The 13,683-nt window shown below is 33.8% G+C and overlaps 2 protein-coding genes and 1 long non-coding RNA gene across 8 annotated transcripts; 1 reads left to right on the plus strand and 2 right to left on the minus strand.

Moving 5' to 3' along the window:
• The first annotated feature begins 1,061 nt into the window (after positions 1 to 1,061).
• On the plus strand, positions 1,062 to 6,304 carry LOC145008659 (uncharacterized). 2 transcript variants are annotated; one of them, XM_078967256.1, is made up of 11 exons: positions 1,062 to 1,810; positions 1,985 to 2,391; positions 2,482 to 2,571; positions 2,697 to 2,942; positions 3,014 to 3,229; positions 3,592 to 4,030; positions 4,304 to 4,497; positions 4,788 to 5,116; positions 5,215 to 5,261; positions 5,378 to 5,427; positions 5,555 to 6,304. In XM_078967256.1, exons 1-11 carry the CDS (start codon positions 1,285 to 1,287, stop codon positions 5,558 to 5,560), a joined length of 2,550 nt encoding a protein of 849 aa, XP_078823382.1. In that variant the 5' UTR covers positions 1,062 to 1,284; the 3' UTR covers positions 5,561 to 6,304. The 2 variants fall into 2 exon arrangements, with proteins under 2 accessions (XP_078823382.1, XP_078823383.1); XM_078967257.1 differs by having other exon boundaries at positions 2,081 to 2,391.
• LOC145008662 (uncharacterized) lies at positions 6,297 to 9,115 on the minus strand. 5 transcript variants are annotated; one of them, XR_013663582.1, is made up of 8 exons: positions 8,470 to 9,115; positions 8,336 to 8,399; positions 8,047 to 8,253; positions 7,813 to 7,875; positions 7,396 to 7,466; positions 7,245 to 7,305; positions 6,732 to 6,780; positions 6,297 to 6,654 (listed from the first exon to the last, which is right to left on the minus strand). It is a non-coding gene; the product is annotated as an uncharacterized LOC145008662 (long non-coding RNA). The 5 variants fall into 5 exon arrangements; XR_013663579.1 differs by having other exon boundaries at positions 7,396 to 7,875; XR_013663580.1 differs by having other exon boundaries at positions 7,813 to 8,253.
• A 1,487-nt stretch (positions 9,116 to 10,602) lies between these two features.
• Positions 10,603 to 12,540, minus strand: LOC145011704 (SPFH/Band 7/PHB domain-containing membrane-associated protein family). Its single transcript, XM_078970432.1, has 5 exons — positions 12,162 to 12,540; positions 11,773 to 11,893; positions 11,589 to 11,680; positions 11,409 to 11,505; positions 10,603 to 11,165 (listed from the first exon to the last, which is right to left on the minus strand). The coding sequence occupies exons 1-5, from the start codon at positions 12,354 to 12,356 to the stop codon at positions 10,789 to 10,791; spliced, it is 882 nt and encodes a 293-aa protein (XP_078826558.1). The 5' UTR covers positions 12,357 to 12,540; the 3' UTR covers positions 10,603 to 10,788.
• Positions 12,541 to 13,683: the final 1,143 nt, after the last annotated feature.

Raw genomic sequence — 13,683 nt, forward strand, 5'->3', positions numbered from 1 at the left:
TTAATATTTTTATTTTTATACTAAATAGTTATTTCTATTAAATATAGATGAGATTTCATTTGTAAAATATAAAATCATAATGATTATAAATATTTTTTCAATCTTTTTATGAATACTTCGTAATAGTTTTTTGTATTATTTTTTCGAACGGTATCTTGTAATATATTTCTTTTGAAATAATGTATTACAATAGTTTTAATAAATTAATATATGAGTGTGTTTAAAAAATAAATAATTAAATAAGAGAATTTTATAGAATATTTTAGATAGATATGGATAAATGGGTTAACTTTTATAAAAAAAAAAACTATAGGAAGAAGTTAACCATCTTAATTAGAGGTTAAAGTTTTTGGAATGATGATGTGATAATAATTTTAAGTATTAATATAGTTTACCATTAGAGATACTTTAATTTAAACCGGAAAAATACAAAAACAAACACAAATAGTCAAAAGATAATACAATAAAACATGACTGATTTAAATAATAAAAGGCTAAACGGGGTGGCCCATGATTTACTGCCGATAACGTGAGGTGGCATGTGTTGCCGATGGTAATTCCTGCTCCTTGAGTGGTATTGTTGCCAACAATGATTTTGATCGGTGGAAGTATACATATGAACTGTTCGTCGGTAATATGTAGTAGCCGATACGGAATAGACAAGTAAACATAATATTTTCATTTAGCACCCTTCTTTTTATTTGTATAGACAAAAGTTTTATTATTGGCAAAAACAAACTATCACATCCCATTCATAAGCAAAATATGATAAAAATGGTAAAAACTTGTATGACGTGTCTATATGAAATACTTTTACCATCGATAAAAACATCACCACATCCATCCTTTGCCTTACGCAAAAAGAGGAAATAATACAACGAGGAAATAACAACCCAAAATATTTGGAACATTAAAATAACCCTTTACCTTACGCACAAAGAGGAAATAACACAACTAGGAAATAACAGCCCAAAATGTTTGGAACATGAAAATAACCCAAAATAGTTGGGACTTGGGAACATAAAACCTTAAATCAAAATATTTGATAATTTGATACCAAAATGACTTACTTGGATAATGTGCTAGGCCCATCTTGGTTCCTTGCGGTTTCCGACTTTCCGGCTCCGTAGTTTGTTAGATGGTACTTCGATTCTTCATCTCTCTCTCTCTCTCTCTCTCTCTCTGTTGATCGATCGGTACTTTCATCGCCTTTAACAGCTACAAGAACCCTAACCCTCGTCCCGTCAAACAAGTAATTGCAGTTGGGTCATATACAAATCAGACATGCCTCCTCGGAAGACGCCTATAAGGCGCAAAAAATCATCATTAGCTACCACACCTACCCCTGTTGGTGATCATAAATCAACCACACCAGAAGTTGAAACGGGAGCTGAATTAGAAGATGTTGCGAAAGTCAAGACGGATATGTCGGGTCAGGTAGAAGTATCCGATCCCAATTCTGCTAAAATTCACGGTGATTCAACTACATCTCTTGCTGTTTCTTCCGAATCGTTGATTAAGGTGGGAATCGTTTTAGAGAATTCTGCAGTAGGTGATGTGAATAAAGCGAGAAATGAGGGCGGTGAACCGGACGTGGGCGGAGATAAGGCCACAGAGGATTTCCCGCTGGTAAGTGAGGATGTTGGTAAAGGGAAGCAAGGAGAAGGAGATGGAATCGTTTACGTAGAAAATGATGAATCTGACGAGACCACAGTCAAGAAGAAAGATGATTTACAGCGTGGAAGCGAGAATGTGGATCAAGACAAACAAGGATCAGGCATCAATGGTTCCCAATTGGAGACAGTTACAGGTAAGAAAATTGAACATACATTTTGATTTATTACTTGATTGCTCTTGAAGATGAGGTGTTTTACCGTCAAACTCATACATCATGGATCATATATCCTCGTATTTGCATAATAAGCTCAGTTGTTTAATAACTCAAAAATACTAAATGACAATAACAAACCTCTAACTGTCAAAGGCGACAATGAAGAAGAAAAACAAGAACTTGCGAAAACCATCTCAGCTCAAGAATCTAATGCTGACAAAGCACCTTGTAACAATGCTGCTGCTTTAGTTGTAGAAGATGGGGAAAGTGATGATGATAGTGAGGGAGATGATGCAGACAATGAAGGCGATGAAGATCCTTCTCAGGATCCTGTCCCCGATAATAAGAAAGATAAGGACATTGAAATCTATGTTGGAAGATTGGACAAAAATACAGTTGAAGAAGATCTGGTCAATGTCTTTCAACAATTTGGGGAGCTGAAATCAACAAGAATAGTGAGGAACTCAACCACAAAAAAGAGCAAAGGTTTTGCATTTATACGGTTTGCATCTCCTGATCAAGCAAAGCGTGCTCTTTTGGAGTTGAAAGATGGAGTTGAGGTATGAGATTGACCTCTGCTTATGTGGCTTTGGGAATTGACAGAAGGTGAACTCAACAAGTCAGATTCTAATATTTTTTTCTATGCCTAGGTGAGGGGCAAACATGTAAAGATATCAGAAAGCCAGGACAATCATACTCTATATTTGCGAAATATTAGCAAAACATGGAAAAAGGAGGAAGTAAGTTTACATGTTTTATAATCATTCACTTCTATTTGTTCAAGTATCAAAGCTATCTCTGTTGCATAAGATTGTTTCAAAGCACCAGCTATTAGATACTCAATGGTCCCATTTTCCTGTTTAAGGTGTTGCAACAATTGAAACAATATGGAATTGAGCATATTGAGATGATCCGTTTACCAGAGAATCCCAAGCTTGAAGGGAAAAATAAAGGTTTTGCTTTCTTGGAATTCACCACACATTCAGATGCAGTAGCAGCATTTCAACGACTCAAAAAGCCAGATGCGGTTTTTGGGCGTGATATAAGTGCTAAGGTTGCCTTTGCTCAAACACCTATGCATCAAAATGATGAAGATCTGTCACAGCCACAGGTATGATCAAACTTGTTAAAATTCCCTGTTTCCATGCTCATTCGATTAATGTGTTTCTTATTGTGTTCTAGGCCAAAAAGGTATATTTGGAAGGAGTCACTAAAGATTGGAGTGAAGAGAAGGTGAAGGAGATTTGTAAAAAGTATGGTGAGATTCTTAGAGTTGATATATGCCTGAACCCACGAACCAAACATAAAGATTTTGGGTTCATCACTTTTGCATCAAATGAAAATGCTTTAGCTTGTGTTGAGGGTATCAACAATGCTGGTATTGGAGGAGAAGTCAAGGTATGGATGTTTACTTCCCCTCATAAAAAAGAGTGAATTACAAAAACGATCCCTGTGGTATGCGGTTGTTTACAGGGGTTAGTCCAGATTTGAAACCTTTTGAGGTTTGGGTCCTTATATCTAATTTTGGTCCATGTGTTGTTAACTTTAACAGCCCTTTTGTTAACCTTGTTAAATGGCAATTTTTCTCTTTTTTTTAGGAACAAAACCGTAAAAATACCACATGATCATATTATTTTTGGACCATTTTGCCCTTGCATACAACGGGGACCGTTTTTGTGATTCACTAAACAAGAACGCTATGTGTGTGTATTATATTTCTAGTATGTAACATCACTCGGGTTTATTATTTGTTACCTCAGATCAAAGCCAACATTTCAAAGCCTCAGTCTAAGAGTCAATCTCAGAAGCAGGGTTTTGGTGGGGGATTCAAAGTTGAAGCCTCAGCATCGAATAAAGAGGGTGGAAAATCTAAAGAAATTTCAGGACCTAAACCAATAAAAGCAAAAGGTGGTTTGAATTCTCAGCAAGTTAAAAGAAATAAAAATGATAGCATTAAAAATAAGGTGAAGGGAAGTATCAAAAATGGTGAAAGTTGTAATAAGAAAAGAAAAGCATCCTCTGACCATAATGTGATTGCTCCTCCCAATTTGAGACATGGTGATACAAAAAAACCAAAATTTGGTGAAGGGCAAAATAGTAAATCCGCCTCCAAACCAGGAAATGACAAAAGAAAGGCCCCAAAGCATGATGGAGGCAACAGAAACCCTCAAAACAAAAAGCCTTTCAAGAAACAGAAAGGTATATTACTATTTATGTCCTCTTGCTTTGCTATTCCTAGCCAGTTGTTGTACACTAAAAAAGGAATATCCAAGATGATGATCCACTCAACCGGCCTATCCTAATTGACTAAAAGACGTTATTGCCCCCACCCACTATCTCTATTCTCTACTTAAGAAGCCACACTGAGAGAACCACAGTTGATACTGTTAACACTAGTTAGGAATAGGATTAGGACTTAGGAGTATACCAGCAGTGTATCTTTTTTGACTCCATTTACATTGAAAATTTTAGGCAATGTGCATGCAATTGGAAGGGAAAGAGATAATATTAGTAATGATAATCGTATTAGAAGAGGGCATGGGCATGGGCATGATGATTACAGAAGCACCACTAGATACATGGATCATTCATATGCTGTTGCTGCTGCATCTAATTCTTTTCGTCTGCCTCCTGATTCATTGTCTACTAGACGCCTCAAGGAGATGGTACTATACTACTATGGGTTTTCTTATATTTATTACTTTTTTAAAGGGTTAAATTAGTTAAATACAAGAAATGGCTCGTTTGATATCATAGCATTGTACTTTGAGAAATTCACCCAGTTTTTGGCTTATAGCAATGTATCCAATGAGTAGAAATTTCAAAGTAGTATGTCTTGATAAGAATAAAATGAGTGTACTAGAAAGAAATTGAAGAACATTGGTATTTGGGATTGTTTAAATATTGATGTGGTTGGTGTTTGATAAAAATAAAGGTGCAATGATTGTATTTGTAGGAAGCACATGCTGGATACATTGAACCTGTTTCTGGTGCTATACACAGTAGTCGACCATATTCAGGATATGTTCAACCCAACCATAACCACCCACATCATCTTCGGACTGTCTACCTTGGAAGTCAAAGTCAAAATCAAGTTCATTTAAGATATTCAGATCGTCCCATTATGAGTCAATCTCAGTCTTATTGCACTCACAGAGGCTATAACATCGAGACTACTGCTGTTGTACCTGAGGTTCAACCTTACACTCATAGACCCTATCAACAACAATCTTCAATCCTTCAACGTGAACATGATCCTTATGATTCTTTCCTCCCAATCCCAAGGTCAACATTAATAATAATAATAATAATAATAATATTTGTGTTTTGTTTAAATTTGAGATTTACATTTACATTTCAAAATGTTTTTGTGACTTGTGTAGAAGTGTTGGACATGATGGTAGAGGTACTGTTGTTACTTATGTTGGAGGTAATCCTCTACCCACTTTCTTTCTATCTCTGAATTTTTAACCATCAATTTACACTATTATTGTAAAGTTTAATACATATCACCAAATCATAACAATTTTTTTTTAAAAATTATAGGTCCACCACTTTCAGCCTCTCAAGTGCGAAATCACACAAGCTACTACCAGGTCTCTTTCTCTCTCTCTCTCTCTCTCACACACACACACACACATACACAAATGGTGAAACGATTGAAGGTTGGTGGTTTACTTTTTTTGTTTGATAAATGCATGATGGTGGTGGTGGTGGTTACAGTGCTAGTCAAAGAACATACTACTGAGTAGTGAGTAGTGAGTTAAAATGCATCTTACGGATAAGGATAAGGATGAAGATATCCTCTCTCTGTTATATGATGCGGGAGAAATGGTGTGTGGTTGGTCGGTTATCTATACCATGAGCCATCGTTATTTTTTTTTTTCAGTTACCATGTTATAAATCTGGCTTCTTCAACTTTAAGATTATATATATATATATATATATATATATATATATATATATATATATATATATATATATATATATATATATATGATACACACACCTGTTTTATTCAACTATCTATATCAATATCAATATACTTCATCTGTTGCATCCTGCCCATTTGCATGTTTTAGAAACTCAGATTTCTTGCAGCTAGAGAAGAGAGATGGTGTTGCCAAGTTTTTTTCATTGTGGTATAAATAAAATTATTTTTATATTGTGCAAGTCATGGTAAAGCGTGTTTAGGTGGAAACTGAGCTATCACCCCTTAAAATGTACCCAAGTGTAGTAGTTGAAGGCATTTAGTGAGCGAGCTATCAGATGTGACAATAACCATTTTTTACACGTCAAGAAACCAAGATTGTGCATGTAATGCTGGAGGTGGACTAGGAAAAATCACAATAATATGGAGTCCCGGATGTAGACGAAAATATTAGGTCAAAACTTGCACAATTCGAGATATGTATTCAACTTATTGCACTATGATTGATGTTAATGGACTGCAACTATAATGGTAGAACAAGACATCTCCAACTCATAACATTAACTTTATATTAAAACTAGGGATTGGATCCGCTAGAAAAACCTGCCCAGGGTCAAAATGAAGATAGCAATAACAGAAAAAGAAATAAACAAAGAACACAAACGGAAAAACCATTTCTTTTTCAACTAAATACAAACTTGAATTTCACATAAAAAAAAAATAGACCCTCATTTTTCATCAATGTATATAATGTAAAGTTTTGGCGACACTTTCTGTTGGTGTAATCTTGCTCTTTGACATCTATACCTTTGGAGACATGGTTATACTATTGACTCATTTCAGATTCCATGTCTAGTGATTCGTGCTTTAAGTCGATGAGTTTTGGTGTTTCCTGTGTGGTGAAACACAAAGTTTAGAATGTTGAATTTTGTAAAAAATACATATCTAATATAAGAGATAACGACTCACCATAATTGAATTATGGGAGGCGTTTGCACCTGGACCTAACGGGAAAGACCTGAAATTTTGATAAAAATTAGAGTCAGTTTTGTACTTTTATAAACTTGTTTGCTATAGCATCCTACTTTAAATTTTTCTTGTTACAGTTTTGTACTTTGAAAAAATATATTCAAATATAGGAATGTCATGCAAATTGAAATTTATATTTATTGCTAAAATTAGGTAAATTTATTAAAGTACAATGTCCTAATAAGAAAAAAAACAGTACAATGCTATAATTAGTAGATTTTTCCAAGGACAGTGGCTTATTAAGAAATAAACTGGAAAAACAGGATGTTATATGGTACTATTTATTTCATTTGGACTTATGAATTAAAATAAAAACTAAAAATCATGCAAGAAAATCAGAATAAACATCATTAAATTGTGTGTGTGTGTATATATATATATATATATATATATATATATATATATATATATATATATATATATATTACTATATTAGTTAACATGTTGTACGACCTGTTTCAAGATTCTTTATTTGGATAATTTATGATTTCCTTGACAGCATGTTGTACGCTCTCTGTAGAAACAAAAGAAAACTCTCATTAAAATGAACAGTAGATGAAAATGGAACTTGAGAAATCACTTCATCTGGCATAATTTAACTAACCTAGAACCCATTTTTGTTAGGGAATGTGGAGTCATAGGTTGTCTTTCAGGTGTGTCATTCCCATTTCTTTCCTGAAACGGCATAGTAAACTTGTCAGCAATTGATAAATATACAAATCACTAACAAAATTCATTTATTATAACTTCTGATCATAATTTCAAGATATTGAAGAAACAATAAATGCAATATGCGATAAATGTGAAAGCCCTAGTTCGGATCAATCAATGGTTTCTTGTTCAATTGGTGTTCCTCTTTTGACAAGTTCATGATGAAATAAGCTAAATCAAACTGAATAGGATAAAATAAAAAAAAATAATTTTAGGTATATCAATCAACAGCCTAAAATGGCAATTGAAGTAAAAAGGGGAATTGGATAATTTCGTAATAGACTTCATAAACTGGTTCATGAATCCATACAAATATGATACCACCGTCCTCCGCATTCTCCACATTATGGCCGCATGTTGAAATGCAATGTGCCTGAAAAGTTAAAAAAAAATGGATAAATATGATCAAGATTCATTTATGAGTCAGTAAAAGATATAAAGTACAAACATCATCACAGTTAAAATACCAGACATTTAAACTGGAATCACAACTGAAGGGATGCAAAAATCATTTATAATTGAGGAAAGTCCGATGAAAATTTACCTGTTATTTGATTATGATGGATTCCTGTTATGAACTTGTTAAAATTAGTCAAATCTTTTTGGTTATTAATTAATGAGGTTTATAAAAAAACATACAAACCACCAACACATAAATGCATCTCTGTATCATTTATTAGACAATTATCTAGCCAACCCTCTGAAGATTGATCCAGACCCTCTTAAGCAGGTCCAGATGTAGGAGTATCATCTGAGAAACAATGCAAAAGTTTCACAAATTAATACAATAATCTTATCATATATTTGGATTATGGTTCTTATAAGAGTTAAACCTGTGAATCCATCAACCCATTGATTAATATCAGATAAAGTTCCATTCAAAGAAGCTTCCCTCTCCTGATCATAAAAAAAAAAAAAAAACCATTTTACAACCTGTGGTCAAAAGACGTGTTAGTAATCGATATACCTGATGGAATGGATTTGCTGTTTATGGCGTTCCTCCTCCGTCAAATTAACAAAAGCACGATGTACAGAGCTGGAACCTTTCAGCTGGTGGCATATCAGTGTATCAAAAAATAAGCAAGAAAGCAACAAAATCAAACCTCGGAAGCAGACATTCAGCGAGAGAAGTTTCTGGGAGGTGGAGAATCGGACGAACTCAATTGCAAGGCCTAATCGCCGATCAGGCCGCCTAATCCGCCGATCAATCTTTTAGACAATGCTGAAAAATCTTCTGAATCATCACCGGTCGACATCTTCTCATCATCACAATTTCATAAATCTACAATTCATGGACCCTAATTTGACCCCTGGCATACCCCCTTAAACCAACGAAAAACCACAGTTAATAACCAAATCTGCCAAAAAAATAAGAAGAAGAAGAAGAAGAAGAAGAAGAAGAAGAAGAAGAAGAAGAAGAAGAAAGGTGAAGAGGAACCTGTGATGGATTTAAAAAGAGAGGAGCAGGGCATACCGGTTGGACATCCTTGAAACTTACCTGGAGCGGTGGTGGAAGGTTCGGAAAGAAGAAAGACATGGAGCGGTGGAAGCATGGGACACGTATCGCTTTGGATAACAGAAGGCGGACACGTATATAAGCGGAAGCGGTGGAAAACAGAGGGCATCACATTATGCCCATTCTCTTAAACCCTAGCCAGCAAGTTTGGAGGCGGTGGGATAAAAAAATATAATAAAAAATGAAATTGATGATGGTCCAATCAGAACCAAGAACTGTTCAAATAGACCTTTAGAAGAACTGTTCAAATAGACCTTTAGAATTAGTAAGTATATATAATTTATAATATAGTGCAACAATAGTGCTAATGCTAAACCTCTTCAACCTATTACATTATAATTAACACTAAAAAAAATATTCTAAATATGTTCTTATCCATCTACTTTTTATAATTTTACAAAAACAATCATTTATATTTATTAAGATTTTACAAACTAGGTCTATAATTTTTTATTAATATAATTATATAAATTGTTTTATTAAAAATCTATAACCATAATTACTTATTCATATATTCATATATAATTATTTATCGTACCTGTTTATTATATAAAACAAATTAACATTTTAGCACAAATTAAAATAAATATCATACATGTATTTTGAAACTATTATATATATATATATATATATATATATATATATATATATATATATATATATATATATATATATATATATATATATTCTCATAAGTGGTTAATTAATGCATTTTGTAAATCGAAATGAGCTTCTTTATTATTGATGTGTCTATACCGGGCACAAGATATTAGAATTTACTATCATTATTTCTATATTTGTCGGTAATATTTCTCTTGCAACTTCAATTGGTACGTCAAAATCATCATGTTCATCATCAATTATCATATGTTATATAAAATAACATATGAAATCATTTGTATTTTTTTTATACTACTAAGATTATAATATATCATTATGTGTTTTATGTAAATCTTATATTGTATTTTTAATTATTAAATATAATAATATACGTAAAAATATTAAATATAAACTATTTATATAAAAATTAAACTAAAAGTTCTTACGTTCAAACTTCAATGATTAATATATACTATCAAAACTTTAACATTGAATATAATGTTGATGAATAATATTACACTATATTCGGTGTGATACTATTCACCAACGCTATATATAGTGTTAAGTTTAGTGTAAAGTTGGAGCATTATAATATAAATTTTAATGTAAAAGTTGATTTAGTGTAGGTTTTATTGTTAGGTTAATATATTATATGTAGTGTTAACTTTAATCTAAAGTTGGAGCATTATAATATAAATTTTAATGTAAAAGTTGATTTAGTGTAGGTTTTATTGTTAGGTTGGAGATGCCCTAAGAATGTGTGCTTTCCATCTATGCAAAGAAGCATAAAGCCGTATATAAAGTTCCCAAGTTCTATCATAAAATAGCCTCCTTATAAAGCGTCGGATCCAATTTTGCCTAACATTAAAGAACTAACAAGCAAAAAAAGAACACATGCTTTTAAGTTTTAACCAAAACATGTTTAACTAGTAAAGATCTATAATAAACAATATAGTGGATGAGTAGTAAACACCTAACAAAATATTTAACATAAAACTTTCAACTTCCATATAAACACAGTAAAATCCACCTCAAAGCAAAGACACACAAACAAACTCCTTGGACAATTGCAACTTTATATCTATCATTCTTTATTTAGTAATGAAAAATTCATAAAAAGGAAGGAGAAAAAGAAGATCCGGTACATGTCAGAAACTGTACAGAGTACAATCAGTCATGATGGGCACCACTAGACCCTGCTTTCCCTTCCATTAGACCATTGCGAATCTGATCACTAATATCCCTCACATGTCCAGGCCCATGTGGTATAAACACAGTGGTGTTCTTGGATGAGTTCCCAAGATCTTTAATGGTGTCAAAATACTGAGTTATCATAATCAGATCCATCACCTCTTTTGCAGACGCCCCTTCCACTTTATGTGAGAAATTCAATATATTCTCTCTTAATCCATCAGTTATCGCCTGCCTCTGTCTTGCCACACCAACTCCACCCAAATACTTGGCTTCAGCTTCTGCTTCTGCTTTTTTCACTAGAAGAATCTTATCCGCTTCTCCCTTGTACACACTTGCAAGCTGAAGCCTTTGTGCTGCATCCAAGGACAAATTCGTCAAAAAGTTATCGCAACATTTGTTTTTTTTTTTTTTTTTTGGAATGGAACTATGGAAGGGTAGAATGGTCATACAGTCTCATTCATTCAGTCTAGAGAAGAAACATACCTCATGTATACACAACACAAGCATGATTACACATCCAACCACTTTACCCATACAGAACTTAATGGAAAAAAAAGAAGAAAAGAATATGATAGTGCATAGTAGAAAAGCAAGACCTGCATTGATTTCATTCATTGCTCTACGCACAGAAGGATCAGGTATAATGTCCACCATCAGTATGTGCTCTATGTTGTACCCGTATTCTCCCATAACCTAATACAATGATCCCACGAAATCATATAAACTTTTTCTTTTAAAAAAAATAGAAAACCTAACACACGATATGATGAATTTACCTTCTCGAGTTCCTGCAATACGGTTTTTGCGACTTCATCTTTCTGTTCAAAGAGTTGATCTAAAGTAATCCTTGGAACCTGAGCTCGTACGACTGAAAGAATACCACTGGTTTATGACATAGAAACTATGGAGGTATTTTTATAGAAGCAAAATGGACATGAGTGTAAGAACTAAGAAGATCACCATCGAAAACATAGGATTGAATTTGTTCACGAGGGTTCTGTAACTCGTAGAATGCATCATCAGCGTTTTGCTTTACTACTCGGTATTGAATTGAAGAAATTATTTGAACAAACACGTTGTCCTGCAAAAGAGAAAGATACTTCAAGTTCAACATTTGAAATAATTCACTGTGCTTGCCAGCTCCAGGAAAATGAACCCTAGCTCTAGCTTCTTATGATCTAAACCACAATATACAACCTACCAACTCATATGATAGTTACATGATAATCTATCGCAGATCGTACGATTATCAAGGGTTTAAACTCACAACATAGGTCAAAAAATAACAATCGATATGTGAGAAGGTAATTTCATAGATCATGTGAATTATAAGGAACAGAAAAGAAAACCTTGGTTTTGGTCTCGATTTTGACTTCAAGCGAGTTGATCCGGGTGGAGAGAACACCGGCGAGATACTGACCGGCGCAAGGGTTGAAGAAATTCAGACCTGGCTCAGCCAATTTCTCGAATCGACCCCATTTCTCAACAACCCCTATACTTGCTTGGTCTATGCAACCCACAAGAATACACGATGCGTTCCCCATCACCTGCTCTGCAATCTCAATTCTCACCCACTCTGTGTGTATCTAAATATATCTGAATTACTTTCTCTGAAAATAAATATCTGGAGAGATACTTCGTTACGTGATTATATCTATATGAACTTCAACGTAGACACATCTGAAACCGCCAAAACGGGCGTTGTGAGGTGTGACGCGTGAAGAAGTCGTCGACGACGATATTGATGTGCATAAATATTTAAGGGGTGTATCGGATATATTACTTTAGAGATTTTCCTTCTAATTTTTGTTACTATTAATATAAAATAATTACATAGATTTTTTCTTTTTTTCTTTTTTTGGTATACAAAAACACAAAACGAATAGAAACACAAAATAGCAGGATATTTGATTTATTATTACCTTTTTGCCTTTTAGTGATCGAATAAATTAAAATTAATTTTTTTTATTAATTTAAATGAAAAGGTTTTTTTTAATAAGTTATGTGCTCTAACCTATCTCAAATAGCTTATGTCTGTTTATTACATTTTAATATCAAGTAAACTAATTTACTATTATAGGGATACATTCAGTCATATAGTTCGGTTATAAGACTTGCTATAAATATTAACTATAATCCATTTCTCACTCTCTCTCGCTACAAACCATTGGTGTAAGGAGAACAAGGGCTCAACCTGCTATTTATAGGGTGTTCTGGGCCATTTCACATCGTGGCATACCCAGGGTCACATCGTGAACATCCATGAGTCACCCCGTAGCTTCAACATCTGTTTTCTAGCCCCGATTAGTGTTCCAGACACATTTCACGTCGTGGCCTTCATGTCCACGTCGTGACTTAAGGCGGCTAGGGTTTCTACCACGTGTCATGCCCCTCAGACAGTTACATTTTCGGAATGCCATAACTTTTGCATACGAACTCCGTTTTCGACGTTCTTTATATCCACGTGTCGGTGGAGATGTACTCTACAAATTTCTTATAGGTCACTAAGGCTAAAAAGTACTTTATCATAAACTCACTTTTTATGATTCCCGGTGTCGTACCGGTTTTGTCGCGAAACTTCGACATGTCATAACTTCTTCGTTATAACTCGGATTTCAGCGTTTTTTATATGTACGGAAACCTTGTGACATATACTACAACTTAGTTAAGATTATTTATTCTAAATAATCTTATATCAAAAAGTTATTTTTGACTCTTATTGTCTCTAAATTGACTAGCCCAAATCAGCGGCTGTGATAGTAAGGGTTTTTAAATCCATTTCAAAAAATATGATAGTGTTAGACTAGTGGCAATATGTGGAAGTGATCCAGAGAAGTGTCCATTGTGGTTAGGGCTTCTTGGATGAGTACT

Source organism: Lactuca saligna, chromosome 8 (assembly GCF_052625555.1).
Source record: "Lactuca saligna cultivar CGN05327 chromosome 8, ASM5262555v1, whole genome shotgun sequence".
Lineage (NCBI taxonomy): Eukaryota > Viridiplantae > Streptophyta > Magnoliopsida > Asterales > Asteraceae > Lactuca > Lactuca saligna.